Here is a 17,125-nt window from a genome sequence, read left to right on the forward strand (position 1 = left end):
GGCTGCAGAAGATATTAATAAAGACAAAGCTTTATTAAATTAATCAGGCTCTTTAAATGTTATGAATGACTGAAAAATATGTATCATTAACATAATCTACAATGTTAAATGTCTGCTAAGCTTCTGCCTCCTTCACTTCTGGTGAATTCACCCTGATTGAGTGCAGAAATAATCCAGTTTTGCAGTAGATTAGGGAGTATGTGGGTGCAGGAGGAAACCGAGTATGTAACAGAGTATATATTGTCCTTACATGGAGGACTTTGAATGACTCTCTTAGTCATACATCAGTCATCTCGAAGCTGAGCCAGAATGGAGGCCGAAGTCTGTGGGAGGAGGGTAATGACGTACAGTGAGGCGTCTGTCCACATCTCTCTCTCTCTCTTTGCTGCCACCTAGTGTACAGTCCTCTCCTTCTGCCTCTGGTAGTCTGATAAAACAACACACAGAGGAAAACATTACAATACTGAAAGGGATGTCACTGTTTAATCTCCTGTCAAAATGACTGAACTCGGTGACTCCGAAGCCCGTTGTTTTCTTGGAGATATGCAGTGAGCTATCTTAGCTGCTGACAGGCTTGAAATTACGATAAAAGCTTCCTTTGAGGAAAGCTTACATAAAGAACTCTTCTCTTTCTGAGAAGCCAAAACCTCAAGCATTTGAGGATATACAAATTCGAAACGGATGTCATCATGTCCAAACTGAGCCCAAAAACATTATTTGGGATGAATAAAGTTCTACTTTATGTAATCTTTCCTTATCTTAACAATCTTATCTTAACCAGTTTCTGATGCTGTCAAAAGTGTGTTTGCATCAGTAACATTCAAAAACAGAGCAGGAAAGCGAGCCTTTGTTTTAAACTACTATCAGTCAACAAACGCGCAATTAACCCTTTTACCTGTGGAATGTTCCAAACAGGTGTTTTAAAGCATTTCACAGCTTTCCCTCTCTTTTGTTGTTCCTGTCCCAACTTGTTTGAAACGTGTTACGGGCATCAAATGTAGAATAAGCTTATATTTACACAACTCGAGGAATCTGACGAGATCGTAAGATCCCATTCTGTTTTATTTATGTTTTACACTGCGTCCAAACATTTTTGAGTTGTGAATGGTCGCTTCTAGTTCCATTGTGAAGCACAGGTTAGTACTGTGCTCTGTTTACATGACTCAGAGATTGTTGTCACACTTCATAATGTGGTAGAGAAAGACTTACTGTAGGGAAAGAAGCGGACTCTCATCAGTATTTCTCGTGCAGTTTTCAGAATCTCTACAGCCTAAAGGGGAAGCAGAAGTTAACAGAATGCCATGCAATTGAGATATATTTCCGCAGAATTAAAATGTTAAAATATATAAGTGACACCATTTATAATAATGGCCCATTTTACACAGATACTTAACTGATACAAACAGCCATATCAGACGCCATACATTACAATAAATCAAGTCTTTGTATGGTTACACTGTAGAGATTTGATTTTCAATAGTGTGGCCGATAACAGTTCCATAAGATCTACCAATTTATTTACACAATCTATTCTCTTCATTGCTCAAAATGTTGCTTTAGGTTTTGGGCTAAATGAAATTCCAAACTCAAACTATATGCTCTATTCTTTGGCAGTTTGAATTTTTGTGGGGTTTACATTGAAGGCTGACAAATAAGACAGCTTTGATAATATTTCTTAGCTCTATGTTGAAGAGTTGTGTCAACGCTATCTGGTCAAATTTCTCTGCGTTCTTGAGTGGATAAGTTAGCCCATGTCTGTTAAAGCTGCACTTTCAATATGTTCCCGCTATTGTTATGTATATGGATCCCAATTAGCTTCCATTTCAACATCATTAATATTCCACTGTATAATGATATGTTTATAAAAATCCGTATAATTCTCAGCTTGCTCTGACTTACTCTTGAGTGCTCTATGTCTTGGAAATCAACATCATTCACAGAAAGAACCTGGTCTCCTTCTTGTAGGCCTGCTCTGTGGGCATCCGAGTCTGGGACCACCTACAAACACATTAGACACGCACGCATGCACACATGAATGTATGCACGCACAAACATGTGCACAGAGAGAGAGAGATCAGAAATTACAATGTGAACCTTTCTGAAAAGCAAATAATTGGTCAGCAGGAGTATAAATGGCAGCAAAAGCCTTAACAAATTCCAGCACACACACCTTGGATATAAAGATTCCTAACTGTGACGCCTTGCCTCCACGGATGTTGAAGCCCAGCTGTGCTCCTGGAGGTTTCTTCAACACAATGGTACGAGGAAGGAACTGGGTGAGCTCATTGTTGTAATCAGGGTGATGAACCCGCTAAAAATGTACAAAGAAAAGCTGACAATGTACAACCAGAACGGAGGCATGATATCCATTATGGCCGTGAGACTGATTCTTCCGACACACCTTGATTTACAAAAACCAATCTGCTAAGAGTTAACAACCAGGGGAAAACTTCAGAGGTCTTTGCAACAAGGTGAATCAATGGAAAAGTATTCTGGGAGTGAAAATAAGCTACTTTATAAGCAGAAAATTGACAAGAAAAAAAAAACATTTAAAAAAGCTTTAAATTTCATCACCTAGTCTTCACTTTTTGATGTGAGGTGGGAACATGGGAAGCCCTTGTCCAGTAAACACGTGGGAAACTGTCTACATCAGCACTCTGTGCACACCACAAATGGTGACAACACTGACACTGGTCAAAGTCACTTATAATGAGTCAGCAGAAAGTAAACACCGGAGGCCACCTTTAAACAGTGATGGTGGTTACATCTCAACCCCACGTATGACCACCTGTTACTTAGGCCATGCGATTACATCTGGGCCATCTCCATGACAACTGACAAATCTCTATCCTCTTATAAAGACCTGAAAATGCACCTGAAGGCTTCAGAAAAGCCATTATATTTTAGTATAGTTTTATTTGTCGACGCATAAGCACAAAGTGCAGTTCGACTACTATGTGGTATACCTCCTGTGACGGTATCCATGCTGGTGGGTTTTCATAAGAAGGCAGGAATACCACTGGCAGCTGGTAGTCATCATAAGGAATTTTCTGATCCATTGTTTCTGAAAAACAGCAAAAGAGAGACAGACGGACAGGATATGAAAAGACGACAAGCAACAACAATCCTCTACATTATTACAAACTGAGGTTGTATGTATACAGTGTTTGTTACAGCAGAAAAATATTTAAGGATACCAACACATATCACTATTCGCCAAGTGTATGTCAGCTGTGATCACATCTCTACTAGCTGCTAAGTTCAAACGTTTCTGAAAATCCGTTTCCAAAGCGTAAACTTGCTGACATGATCCAAATCGTCAATTCACTTTGGATCAACAGACAGAAATTAAAAGCTGTGAATCGTTATTTAGCCGACAGTGGACAATGTTGCACTGCAATATGAAACGAACTGCCAGCGACGCTATGTTTAGCTAACTTTCTAGCTATCTTCGAAACGCTTCGCTGTCTTCACCACAGCTCGTTTATAACCTACATCTCTAATAATTATTATCATTTGAATGATAACGGTTAAGATATTGTACAATCTGTATATGAAAAACACAGAGAGACAGCATTAAAATGACAAATTATCTCACCTGCCAGACTGAGAGCTTGCAACAAGCACTTTTTCTTGTATTGCAATTGATCGGCATCAAGCGCATTACCGCCACCTACTGTCACGGAGGAGTCACGCCAGCATGCTGTAAAACGATCTTCTGTGGGTTTAACGGCAGCTTGCATTACTGACATCTTCTGGTGTCAGTTAATTCCTACAGTCTGCGGTTTCACAGCTTTTTACCATCAGACAACCACCTGCCTTGGCCAATTTCACCTCACCCCAGTAATATTTCTGCGTTCTGTGGTCAGTGATGTTGACATATCCTGCTTGGTGCATCTCTCCGATTGCATATTGCTGCAATATTGTTGGAAACTGGAGTAAGATCAAGCACAGATTCCTTTACAATACTGACATCTTGCCTTGTTTTATTTCCAGTAGTAAGCTTTTCATCTAACAAATATTCTATTACCAGACCGTTATCATTTCCCTCTCAACCCACATTTAAAATTGACTTTACAAGAGTGGCACAACCACCTCACCTCAATTTTTCCGATGTTAGGCCTTACCCTGGACTACACAATGTCTGGTTTTGATCATGTCCAAGTGGTGCACTGCTACTCTTATAATAATCTGGATAAAAGTCACCAGTCACCTTCTTTATCTTTACATTTCTCTGATGTTGGTGGTCTCTTGCTGCTGCTTCACTCGTATGACCTTTTGCACCTGGACTTATTGTCTCAACGCTGTAAAGCCACAGTAAGGGAGCATGAATGCGATAATTACCTCCACAGTTGCGACACCTTGGTCTCCCTCCCTGTCCACACTCATCCCCACCACACCTTGCACGTCTTCGTTTTCCTCTGAACACCTCTGCTACATGCCCAAATTCTTGGCATTTAAAATAGTGCACAGGCTGTGGTATTTACCCCCATCATATTTCATAAACCCAAAGCAAAGCTCCATTGGAGGAATCTTTGTAGCTCTACCAAAGTGCAGGGTTAATACACAACTACTTCGGGTGAGATGGCTCAAAAAATGTGTGTACCCATTTCATTCAACTGAGGAAATCTTTTTACAGAAACCTGATATGTCTGCATTTATTACTCTCAAAGTCATATTGCATCTACTTCAGTGAGAAGGACAGGACAAGTCTGGACTGCTTCACCACACAGTACGATAGTCAGTCAGACTTGATATTCACCGTGATGGAGGTTTATCAAGCAGGCGTCACATCTCTGCAAGTTTTAAAGATTATATAAGTTTCACTCGCCACCAAAGAAACCAACTGCTCAGCTTTGAAAAGCACACACCAAACACATGAAACCTCAAATATTAACAGTGGGAGAAACGCTGATCTTTTTACTTAAGTTAAAGTAGCAATAGGCTTACCACAGTGTATAAATACTTTGTTGGAAGTACAAGTCCCACGTTTTTATATTTAAGTACAAAAGTATTAGCCCCAAACTATGCTTGAAACACCACAATAACAGGACATGAAAATTACACATGCACATCACTGCATAGCCTACATCAGGTTAATACAGCTCATGAAGGTGGACCTCATTTTAAGTACTTCATGCACTGCTGGCAGGTTGTGGGATCAATAAACTCTTATTCTAACCTTTAATTATAACCTACATCATACTTGAAATGTTGATTTTTGTTTTTTTATTATGTAATTGCAGTGGAGTTGCAGTATGAAGCAGCGAGGAATGGAAATACTGAAGTACAGTAGCCTACAAATACATCAAAACTATACTCGAGTAAAAGTATTTGATTACTTCATTCCACCTCTGACTAGTCAATGAGATATTTTATTTTTAAAAGGAAGACAAATTAAAGGATGTGTAAGAAACAACATTTTGCTAAACTCGCATGCCAGCAGCACAGAGAGCATCTCGTGCAGCACGTCAGCTTATAACACGTTTCAGTCAGTGGTGGACTCAGGCTATCTGAGGACCAGGGCCGGAAAGATAAAAAAGCGCACCAACTGCATGTGGTTGGGCGTCACGATGCAGAAATGTATGATGCATTAAAACCCCGCTTGAGGTTAAAATGGCTTTATGGGACTCCATTGTTATGACTATTACACCTCTTTGAACTGTGCTAGATTTTATTCACTGTGGGGGCACCCTAGGGGGCACCTTTGAGTGTTTTATCAACCAGAAAAGCATCCTGGCCGGCTTGTAGGCAGATATGCTGTCTGACTCACCGTATGGAGACCGGGCTGCACCGTGCATACCGACAGACAACCTTTTGTCAGAAACAGAAAGCTCTTTATAATCAGGGGATTATTGGACAAAATAAACAACCTATTTAATTTATTTTTTTTTCAAAGTGTAGGCTCACAAGTGGGTCAGTTTTGCCTAAATTTGGGTACTAATGGGGCTTTGTTACCGTGGGTTACCATATGGTCTATCTTTAAATGCTCAATCTACCTGTCGCAGTATTGCAGGTGCGGTTTTCAACGACTGCAACTGACTACAACTTTCACTTTTAGCCTACCTGCATTGAACTCTCCACACACACACACACACACACACACACACACACACACACTCCCGCTCTGGGTTACACCCCTCCATCTCCGACTCATCCATGTGGGACCGCATTCACATTCTGTGCACGGAGTCAGAGCGAAAGAGGAACGAGAGGAGGCAAACTGCGTGTGTTTTCCCCACGAAGTCCGCCACGGCGTAAGTACGTGAAAGCTGTAAGATTAATGGCGCAATTGTGATTTATGGTGACCGACACAGTAAGATAGATAGATAGATGACAGGTTGATACTAAATGGTATTATCTGGTCAAAAGGGGTACCTCACTAAAGCGTCATTAAATGCATCTCTCTGATGCCTTGCTTAATTGAAAACGTGCCTTTTTTAATTAAATGATGAAGATGCAAAAGAAAAGAAAAAAAAGAAGGAAAAAAGGGCAAAACTTAAAAAAAAGACCAACAGAGCATGGATTTACTGTGTCAAATAATGTTAAATGTTGCACATTATTGCCCCAGAAACCAAGATGAATTCACAGAGCAGATTTTTGTGGAGAGGTGGAGATGGTTGAGGTGGTTTTCTGGAGTGGCTGCTGAGGGTTCTCTTGAAAAAGTGCCCTTAATTAAAGCTGCTAAAAAAAAAAAAAAAAAATTGTTAAGAGCTTGTGAGACTGAGCGGGGAAAGTGTTATTTTTCTTTAGTTCTTTCTAGGTAGCAGAGGACACAACGAAGGAAGGGAAATGATTATGACAGCCGAGCAGGACACTTTGAATGAGCTGAGCTCCTTGGACCGTATGAAAGTGTGGGATACTTTGCTTGCATATTTTTTCCCTCATCACTTTTCAATACACCCACTGCATTGTTGCGCTTAATTACAGTTTACATTGCGAGTGGGGTGATTGAAACCACTGTGGCTTTACAAATTGGCAAAGTGTGTGTGTGTGTGTGTGTGTGTGTGTGTGTGTGTGTTTGTTGTCTTTATATCCTCCTAACAGTGCAGGTATTTTTACTTTCAGGTATGTTACACATTTGTCGTGTTCAAGTTGGAAGTGAAACCTAAACTAAAGTGTCATTCAACAGTAACGTCTTCCAGTTACAGTTTGTTATACCAGGACATAAAAGAGACACTGTTGGAAGGCACTGAGCCGTGAAGATGTGTTTAATTGTTTGATCGTAAGGGGGACGTTTTCTATGTCACTTCCTTTTGTCATCTTGTCACTGGATAACAGTTTGGTTGCTCAACTCATATTAAGGTCGTCGCTCAACATTCAGTTCAAGTTTAAAACCTCGTAAAATTTGATAGATAGATAGATAGATAGATAGGTAGGTAGGTAGTTATACTTTATTACAGTGCAGCAGCAGCATTACACACAGTGACGACACAGTGAAACACCGCAGTCTGTGTTTCACCCCGTTAACATTTCCACCTGTCCAAACAGGTGGATATTCTCTTCATTCTTTACTTAATGGTGGTGATGTTATGTTATTTTACACTGTAAAATGATTTGTAGTAATTGACTTGACTTGCTTGAGCTAATCATAACTTCTGCCCTATCAACCTTTAACTTGATTATTAACCCGAACACTTTCGGTGAAATAAATAATCCGGGCGATAAGGGTGCTGGGAAAAACTCCAAGTCAAATCAAGTTAAACCAGAAACCGTTGGTTGTTCAAAGCCTTTTCACAATAGGAACCCGTATTGCTCAACGATGCCTCCTCAGTGGGTGACAAATAAACAGTCTGTTCTCCCTTAGGTGTTTTATGTTTTTTTGTTTTGGGTTTTTTTTTAAGTCAAATGGAAACGAAACCTGGCACAGCTGTGACATAGTGTAGCATGTTTAAACCTCGCTGTGACACGTTCCCATACTGCTGCATGTCACAGTGAAACTATCCAACAACCTAAAGTCCCGACGTTATCCGTGTGCTCCTTTCTGTCACTGTGCAAGCTGTTTTCGTCTTCTCTTGCGCCCCCTCTGTACTTGGATGTGCCTGTCACTGTGGCTGTTTGTGCTGGAGAGGCTCAATAGATGTGACTTCACTCTCAGGACGAGCTGTGCACTGCTCTCAATACCCCATGGTGTTGGCCATTGTAAGTGCAGCCAGTGGCTATACCCTCTTTGCACACAGGCTCTATTGAGGGGGGTATCAAGCAGGAATTGCATAAGTACTCAAAGAAACTCTTTTCCCTCCCTCATTTGCTTTCAGCCGCAGTCATCGTTTTATTTGGGTTTTTTTTCCCTCTCTCCTTAACTTTCCGCAGGTTCAAAGAGGTGAAGGAGGTCAGGCCTCTTCTTGATATTCAGAGAAAGCATAAGCTAGACAGCCCACCCCACACCCCACCCTTCTTCATGTATCAGGTGCCCCGAGTGCACTGAACAGGATCTCTGCTTTCCACACCGCGAATGAGAAAGAGAAGCGATGACTCAAAACGATAGCTGCTGCAGATTTTTAAGCAGAGTCATTTACAGCTGCCACTGGGAGCAATCGAGTGACAACAACAGTAAAGTGAGTATTTCTAGCCACACCTGTGGTTATGTTTAAGTTTCCAGTATATATCTCTGTTAAAACCATTAGGTATTCTGATCTGTTCAAATTACTTAAGTGAATTCAGTTTTTCTGGTTCCTTGTACTTCCCCTAAGCAGAGCCTTTAAACATCCCTGCAGTCAAGGCTTAACATTCTGTCGGGATGTTTTGCCGTACATGCTATGAATGCACTTTAAAATAAAGTGGAGCCGCTCCTCTAGAGATGGCTACATGCAGCGTTATAGAAAAGCAAAACATTGCATATGCTCTTTTGCTCCAAGGAAGGTGAATATATTCACAGGCCCTAACAGGTTTGTTATAGACTTATCTGGAACCACAGGGTGAGAGAGGGGGTGGCAGTCTATAATTTTGGAGGGTGGAGGAGTGTTGACGAAGGAGCACAAAACCCCTCCTCGCTGTCACGGCACAGTGCAGGGCACAAAAACCTCCCATGAAAAAATGTTGGAATCTTGCCATTGTTGTCTCAGATCAAATCCCCCTCGGAATCCATACGCACATACTTCAACCGAAACACTGACAGCACATGAATGAGTCTGATTATTATCTTAACCCTAATGACACAAAATCTCTGAAGTGTCAGAAACAGGAAATGATTAATATTTCACATGTTCTGTTCGTTACAGCGTGCATGCTGCTGGTTCCTCTTTGTCGCTCTCGTCTCCCTGCTTTCCCTGTGCTGGATGTACATTTGGTACATTGCTTCTAATGACCAAGATGAAGTTAACTGGTGAGTGCCATCACACACACACACACACACACACACACACACACACACACACACACACACACACACAAGCCCAGAATCCTCTCTTTTCTTCCTTTATTGGTGAACCTTTATTCTGCTAACCCTGTGTTGTCCTCTGTTGTCCTATTATCAGGAATGCCTTCACAAAGCTGAATCTGTGGGTGAACTGGTTCGTGGTGGTGATGATCATTTCCGCCTTGTTAACCAGCTACTGCGTTCTGCTGCTGGTGAGATTATAGTGTTGATGCTGGGTTGAAAATTAACCTGTAGTGATGGGGTAGGTGCGATATATTATACCTGTTAATATTCTTGCTGGATAACAAACATGAAATGTCCGTTTTTATTTTTAGCCTTGCAGCATTGAACCAGATATTATGAAAAAGGAGATTTATCATGAATGTGATTCATTACAGCTCTTCGCACTGATCCAGCTTGCCTTACAGGAACCACTCGATTTACATTGGCTACACAAGGTGTGGTTAATGTTTAACTTATTTCCCAACGTATTTTCAAAGCATGCATCATCTGTTGCAATTATTCAAATTTCTGAATGCCATATTGGCCTTTTCTCTACACAGATCTTATTGTTTTTGGATGTGCTAGTCATCGTTTCTGGGGTCACAGTAATTACTAAGTTTGGGCGAAAAGAATGGTCAACTGTTCTCCTCTCAATGCAGGTACAGTAAGGGTCTGATTGTGTGGCAATGATGCTGACAGTGCAAACGTGTTTTAACATGACTTTTGTGCCTGTGTTTGTACGTCATGTGTTTTTGATGTGCGTGTTGTCCTCTTGGAAGGCTGCGGGTCCTTTCCTGCAGTTCGGTGCTGTTGGGGCTTTGACTGTGCTGAGCCCTTTCGTCCTCAGAGGCTTCCACATGGCAGACAAAAAGTGTACGTCTCAGACGGACTTTAAGAGCACAAGCTGGCACGAGTCACAATGCTGTCAACACTGTATACAGGCACATTTTTTCAGGATTAAGTATCATCACTCAGGGAAGAGTTTCTACACGATGAACTCTCTTGATCCCACACTAGAAAATTAAGTTTACTATAAGGTGAAGGAAAGAACAAAAGCTGATATGCATAATAAACAAAGGACAACAGACACAGATGTAGATATGAATAAAATGAAAACATTGTGTATCATAGTGTAAAGACTTTTGTTGTACCGTTTAATAAGGTAGAAATGAGATGTAAGGGCCTGGACTCAAATAGTTTGTGTCATGCAAACAAATGTTCAGGTGATTATTTTCCTAATTATCTTAAGCAGCTTTTTAGTTTCGTGACAGTCAACACATCAAGCACATTAGCATTGTTAACAAAAGGCTGAAAAGCACTATTTATATTTACTCCCAAAAAGTACTTGTTGTTGACTCACTCTTCAAGTGTCTTCTGTAGTGTTGTCTCACAGCAGTGTAAACAGCAGTGTAAGAGGATCATCTTATTGTTTGACTTTTGTTCTCCCCAGGGTCTAAGCTCCTCATTGCAGTGGTGTTTCTAACAGTGTCAGCAGTCATCTTCCTGTGCCCCCTATACATCCAGTCTCCTTGTCTAATAGAAAAGCATAACTTACCGGAAAAACCAAAGCTCATTGGCCACCGAGGCGCACCAATGGTGAGCATCCAGTTTTACTTGACCTTGTCCTAAGAACACACATGGTACTACACCCAAAGTGTTCCCTTCAGTATGCCTTCAAAAAACCATGTTAAGGCTTTATGGTTTATGTTTTCAAACTACAATCATTTTAATGATCCTTTAAAGCACATGTGTTAAACTCAAGGCCTTGGCGCCATATCCAGCCCAGTGCCTCGTGGCCTGTGAGATCTTCCAAAGATCTGTTACCGGAGTACAGTGTCCATAAACTACATGTCCCAGAATGCATTTTGATGTTGTTATCCACACACTGAGGTTCTCCAGTTGCCAGACATCACAGTAAACCCTCAATCACTGGTCCCCAAGCTGAGTCTGTGAGAGTGCAGGTCCCAGAGGTTGAGAGGTCAGAGTAGCCAAGGCCTTTTGGTCTGTGGTCTTTGGTGCGCTGCCTCCCTGCCAGAGAGGGCCCAGAATCCAGGTTGGAAACACTGTCCTACATAGCATCTCAGTATCATGTAGCCATTTCCACCAGAGCTGCTCCAAGAGAAGACTAGTTGGCACACAGGAAAGGCAGGTTAATGAGAGATGGGAAAGCACATACAAGTTCCTGCTTAATGGAGACAAGCCGATATAGCTCTTCTTTCTTTGCAATGAGGCAGTGGCAATGCCAAAGGAATGCAGCTTGCTGGCACACCTTGACACCAAACACAGAGCCTCATATTTTCACCTTAACCTTACCATGAAAAGCAACAAAAAGTCAAAAATCAAAAGACAGCCATTATGTTTTCACACACTGAATTTGGACCTCAGAGCAGAACACAAACAGACAGGAGTAAAACTTAGTAAGTAAAAAAAAAGAGTTTATTATAACCAATAGTCAGTGTGGACATGTGAAGTCAGGTGTCCACACAGCAACACAGAGCAGTGAAGCTAGGCAGGGAGCTGATCAGGGGTTCCAGGATTGATGTAAGGGAGTTGGTCTGAAGATCTTCCAGGAGCCCATAGCTAGCAGATGGCAGACAGTTGAGTCAGGACAGGGACCGACAGCTGAGTGTGGTCCAGGAGGGCACAGGTAGTGAGGCTGATCCTAGGGTACAAAGTCAGCAAGGGGCTCAAAGCAACAGATCAAAGTCAACTGATGTCCCGAGTCCAGATACCAGGTAAGGTACTGAACAACTGTACAGCAAAACTCGCAGAAGATTTAATCAGTAAACCAAGAGATGAAACATGAACCAAAACACAAGGCAGGGGAAAACAAAGGGAAGCACAAGGAAAAATCCAAAGGGAAAATCCCAAAGCCCTAACAGGAACTTCTCAACAGAATGGCAAGAAAGCAAAAAAGGTTTATTTCACAAAATACAAAACTATTCCTTTAGTTTGTAAGCATCCTTAAAAGGAAAATTGACTGCTAAAAGCCATGCAAGTATATTTATCTCCTGTCATTCAGTACAAGACATTATACCTTGTTTACAGTATTACCCTGATTTAATATGTGACATGACTTTGCATTTGCATGTGTTCAAACACTGTACAGCTCAGGCTCAGGTGTGAACAAATGTCCAGTCCAGGGCCCCATATGCCATGCTGCTCTGTCCTTGTCAGTTTGCTTTGCTCCTGGGTCAACAATAAGCTCAATTTAACACTGTGTGTGGGGTTGTGTGTGTTCACACAGCTTTAGGGTAGTTTGTCAGTTTTAAGCGCATGAGTGTGTCTCACCCATCTGTCCTCGTTGTTTTCAGCTGGCCCCAGAGAACACCATGATGTCGTTCAACAAGAGCATCGCGTGCGGCGTGACAGCCTTTGAAACAGACGTGCAGCTCAGGTACAATGAAAATGAGTCTAACAGCAATGCATATTTATTAAGTTTGTTCCTTAGCAGTAGTGTACCTGATGTCTACAGCCCCCAATTATACTGACTTCACTAAGCCCTGCCCACATTCTTCATTTCTACATATTTCATTTTGTGCATGACAGATTAGCACTCAAAATTATTTCTTAAAACAACGATTCATTGATTTCTGACAGAGGTAGATAAATGCAGTCTTCCCTAATTTTAGCTAGCATGGATGACACCAAACACATATTGCCATATTTTATCACAGTGAGCTAACTGGTCATTGTTAGCTTCATGAGCTGGTTTAAAACTCCACTATTAGCTGACTTGTTTTGGAAACAAGAACCCTAGAAATGCCCTTATGCTTAAAGAGTGAGGTAGGGCTGCCACAATTTCAGCTTTTCACAACACAGTTATTGTGGCCAAAAAGAATTCACAATAACAATATTATTGTGATATCTATTAAAAATTTGAATGAAAAAAAAAATCTGCCGATCAAATAAGTCATCTTTTTGTTTTATTGAGTGTTTTGGTTCTGTTTTGCTAAATAAATCGCACTCAAAATGTAACCGTAACTGTATAAGTTGCTTCCATCAGGTTGTCATTCAATTCCATAACTAATTTAATATGCTGTGTTTCTAACTTAGCAAAGACAGAATTCCTTTCCTGATGCACGACAAAAACTCTGGCTTCTTGCTAAGAACTACAGACGTAAAAGAGAAGTTCCCTAACCAAAACTTCAACAGCAGCACCAGCTTGACCTGGGACGAATACCAGACTCTGAATGCAGGTGAATGGTTCTTAAAGGTGAGAGCTGTGCTTTGATACACGCTTGTCCACTCACACTCAACTTGTAAATGGTTTATCATGCAACATGCAACATGCTAAAGCCACATGGACTTTCATTTGACTTTGCAGGCAGATCCTTTCCGTTCAGTGTCCAAGCTCTCAGAGGAGGACGTGGAAACAGCCAGGAATCAGACTATACCTTCCTTACATCAGCTCCTCATCCTGGCCAAGCAGCACAACATCTCAGTGCTGTTTGACCTATATAATCCAGATGAAGAAAATGACACAGAGGACATAGTCAACACCATTTTGAATTCTGGCATTAACCCAAGACTGGTAAGTCTAATTCTTATCCCTTTGATTGAATTTGATTGAGAAATAGATATTTCATGGTGAGGCGTATTATGTTAAGGTGCTTGTTTTCATTTCATTTCATTGTCATAGGTCCTCTGGCTCCCGCCAAAAAAGAGGGAATTTGTAAAGAAGACTGTGCCAGGCTTCATCCAGGTCTATAGTAACAGTGAAAACCTCCAAGAAAATAAGGGAAACTACCTGAATGCGCCATACAACTTGAGTATGGAAAAAATCAGGTAAATAAATAAATAACAAGATGATTATATGGGTGCATATTATCTCTGTAGTAGTGCCAAGAGGCATGCACAGTAGTGGGTTAATTACAAGTGTTGTGTAGCATGCTGAGACACAGTGCTGGCGCTGAATGTAGAGGCACAGGGTTGGTCTCCAGGGCAAAAGATTAAAATATTGTCCCAGCCCAAGAGAGTTTTTCATGGATGAACAAACCAACCTTAAAAAAACAGCAAAAGAATGAAATGTAGCGTAACGATGTTTTTAGAAGGTGCTGCATTAAGTGCTAAACAAACTCCTAGCTTGATGACACAGACTTTAAGCATGCCTTCTACTTAAACTAATGACTGGGAAGCACAAGTTAATAGTTGCATGAAACATATGATAATAATCCTACACCTTTGATCACATGTATTTGTTCCCAGTGAAATGGAGTGGAGCATAATTGTGTGTCTGTTCAGGGATTATGATTGTGTGCATGCGCATATTTATCTTTATTTCCCGTTTTTCCTTATATGTGTTTAGAAAAACTTAATTTTGGTATTTGATCAAATGCATATCCAAAGACCCAAGAAGCAAATCACAATAACCACTATTTAGACAAAAGATAAAACACAATCCACAGGAGAGTAATGTGTTTAACTGCATGCACATATGTGTACATGTACATATTTACATATATACACAAATATTTACAGTCCTCCTGTTTTCCATAGATTCCTGTCTTACAAAATACTACTTCTTACTTTGTTTACAGTCTGTACAGTCTCGCTTGCGCTAAGTTCCATGTCAAACACTGTGTTTGTATCTGACAGGGAACTGCGAGGCATGAATGTGACAGTGAACCTGTGGGTGGTTAATGAGCCCTGGCTGTTCTCTCTGCTGTGGTGTGCAGGGGTCAGCTCTGTTACCACCAACTCCTGCCACATCCTCAAAAAGATGGACAAGCCTCACTGGGTCATGGTGAGCAGTGCATACAGCAGCATGTGCAGTAGCGTGTGCTGCATTTGTCTCTCTGTCCATTTCATTATTCAGCTATAAATATCACCAGTTGGGCCATTAGCTGTGCAGCTGGCAAGTTTGCACAGGTGTTTCTCAAAATATGAGACACACCTTGACGCTTTGTACATGTTTGTGTGTTTCAGGCACTTCAGACATACAATATAGCATGGATTTCCGTGAACATTGTAGCTATTGTGTTGATGACTGGACTCTACATGTTTCACTGGTAAGTTGAGCAGATGTTTTGGACTGCTGTAGATATTTGTGCCTGTTTTATGAAAATGTGAATGTAAATAGATTGAGTCATCCACCTCTCTGTCTTTTCCAGGAAAAGACACTGTTTCCGTCACAGAACAGGTACTGTACATTTAGATTTTAACATTAGGGCTGCAACTAATGGCTGTTTTCATTATTGATTGATCTTCTGGTTATTTTTACAATTAATCATTAAGTGTATAAACTGTTTATCAATATTTCTGTAAGCCCTGGGTGACATCTCAAAAGATTTCAGTCAAAAACACAAATATTTTCATTTAAAATTAAATGAAAAACAGAAAATTTTGACCAAGCAAATGTTTGGTCTTTTTTCCTGAAAGTGATTATGAAAATAGTTTCAGATTAATTTTCCTTTTATCGAATTACCTGTTAACCAACTCATTGTTCCAGCTCTTATTATTGACACTAGTGATGATTAAAAAAGGACTAGTTATAATTTACATTATTAGCATTAGCGTGTTGCACACAGAGATACAGATAAGGGCTCATATCTTGATTAAACTGGATTCAGTTATCAAATTATGCAACGTGTAATGAAACAAACAAATGAAAATGTATGAAAGGTTTAGCAGCAACATAACATCATCAGTACCAAACAGAAATAAAAAGTTAAACAGCTAAAGAGTGTTTTCACAACCTTTAGTTCATGGCTTCTACACCCTTTATAAAAAGTGCCTTCTTAGAATATTAGGAACTTTTTTTTAACTGAAAAAGATGTCAGCATGTACAAATGTTGTCATTTGTTTGATTTTATCATTTTTCTGCCTTTCTACAGGAATCCAGAACCAAAGAGACAATACTTCAGTCTTGCATGACAGAGAACAGGTTTCCCTCTTACTGTAGTTTGGGGAATTTGCTCGACTCCAGCTGAGGATTTCTCTGCCTCAAAACTGATGTCTGCACTGCCAGAGGGGCTTAGACCTAAATCAGGAAAAAAGCAAGCAGAGATTATACAATGTGAATCGAGTATTAGCACTATGCCACTTAATGGCAGTTTTAATTTTTTGTTTCCGTACAAGTCTAACTGGTTTACTGGGTTTACCTTTCACTGGGTTTTGAACTTTCTTTGGCTGCTACTGAAAATGTGAAGCTTTTTTGATTGCATCACTGCAACATGCACTGTGGATTTGTACTTAATTTCCTCTTGGCACTTTATGTCTTTACTGTATTTTTGTTTTGTTTTTTTTTTTTATTATTCCTGTGTGTTACAAAACTGTGGTGCCTCCACTTCAGAGATGTGTGTATATACTGTAACCTGAGCCAAAAGCACTCCAACTATTTTATACACTCCCCTGTGCATTTAATAATTTACAGCATGAATCAATGAATTAATTCAGAAGAGTCATAACGTGAAAACAAGTAACATAGATATTACAAAGATTGTATTACAACATATATTTCCAACATATTTTATGTGCCCTGTCATCATTTCCTGGACTGTTTTCTTTGTAATACAGTGGGTGTCACATTTTCCACAGTCTGCCGTTGCATTAGAAGCACAAATGACTTTTTATATCCCTCAGACAACAAATGCAAAATCACACATCAGGAATATGTGTAAATATGAAATAAAATATGTCTTTAAACAATCTGTTATGGCCATTTAGAGATCTGCTTATTCTTGTGTTGTGTATTTGTATCTTTAGTTATTTGCAATGTTATTTGTGATTTCAGGCGGTTGGTTATATGCTATGCATCAGTAA

The 17,125-nt window shown here is 40.3% G+C and overlaps 2 protein-coding genes across 4 annotated transcripts; one reads left to right on the plus strand and one right to left on the minus strand.

Moving 5' to 3' along the window:
- Positions 1-12: 12 nt before the first annotated feature.
- pdzd11 (PDZ domain containing 11) lies at positions 13-3,744 on the minus strand. 2 transcript variants are annotated; one of them, XM_046405269.1, is made up of 6 exons: positions 3,599-3,744; positions 2,967-3,064; positions 2,171-2,311; positions 1,900-1,998; positions 1,210-1,270; positions 13-427 (listed from the first exon to the last, which is right to left on the minus strand). In XM_046405269.1, exons 1-6 carry the CDS (start codon positions 3,741-3,743, stop codon positions 393-395), a joined length of 579 nt encoding a protein of 192 aa, XP_046261225.1. In that variant the 5' UTR covers position 3,744; the 3' UTR covers positions 13-392. The 2 variants fall into 2 exon arrangements, with proteins under 2 accessions (XP_046261225.1, XP_046261226.1); XM_046405270.1 differs by lacking the exon at positions 3,599-3,744 and adding an exon at positions 3,202-3,513.
- A 2,369-nt stretch (positions 3,745-6,113) lies between these two features.
- On the plus strand, positions 6,114-17,013 carry gdpd2 (glycerophosphodiester phosphodiesterase domain containing 2). 2 transcript variants are annotated; one of them, XM_046405594.1, is made up of 16 exons: positions 6,114-6,257; positions 8,314-8,558; positions 9,222-9,325; positions 9,477-9,570; positions 9,757-9,816; positions 9,922-10,020; positions 10,141-10,234; positions 10,812-10,957; positions 12,676-12,758; positions 13,418-13,577; positions 13,689-13,895; positions 14,004-14,149; positions 14,960-15,107; positions 15,290-15,372; positions 15,475-15,503; positions 16,198-17,013. In XM_046405594.1, exons 2-16 carry the CDS (start codon positions 8,472-8,474, stop codon positions 16,263-16,265), a joined length of 1,608 nt encoding a protein of 535 aa, XP_046261550.1. In that variant the 5' UTR covers positions 6,114-6,257; positions 8,314-8,471; the 3' UTR covers positions 16,266-17,013. The 2 variants fall into 2 exon arrangements, with proteins under 2 accessions (XP_046261550.1, XP_046261551.1); XM_046405595.1 differs by having other exon boundaries at positions 6,147-6,261.
- Positions 17,014-17,125: the final 112 nt, after the last annotated feature.

Source organism: Scatophagus argus, chromosome 12 (genome assembly GCF_020382885.2).
Source record: "Scatophagus argus isolate fScaArg1 chromosome 12, fScaArg1.pri, whole genome shotgun sequence".
Lineage (NCBI taxonomy): Eukaryota > Metazoa > Chordata > Actinopteri > Scatophagidae > Scatophagus > Scatophagus argus.

What these genes read in the sequence shown, in the direction of transcription:
- pdzd11 (XM_046405269.1), bottom strand. Translation starts at nt 3,743, where the DNA reads ATGCAAGCTGCCGTTAAACCCACAGAAGATCGTTTTACAGCATGCTGG. An exon ending in TAGGAATCTTTATATCCAAG is followed by an intron (nt 1,999 to 2,170) that starts GTGTGTGTGCTG and finishes ATGTGTTTGTAG; the next exon opens with GTGGTCCCAGACTCGGATGC. An exon ending in AAGACATAGAGCACTCAAGA is followed by an intron (nt 1,271 to 1,899) that starts GTAAGTCAGAGC and finishes CTTCCCCTTTAG; the next exon opens with GCTGTAGAGATTCTGAAAAC.
- gdpd2 (XM_046405594.1), top strand. Translation starts at nt 8,472, where the DNA reads ATGACTCAAAACGATAGCTGCTGCAGATTTTTAAGCAGAGTCATTTAC. An exon ending in CGAGTGACAACAACAGTAAA is followed by an intron (nt 8,559 to 9,221) that starts GTGAGTATTTCT and finishes TGTTCGTTACAG; the next exon opens with CGTGCATGCTGCTGGTTCCT. An exon ending in CTGTTTCCGTCACAGAACAG is followed by an intron (nt 15,504 to 16,197) that starts GTACTGTACATT and finishes GCCTTTCTACAG; the next exon opens with GAATCCAGAACCAAAGAGAC.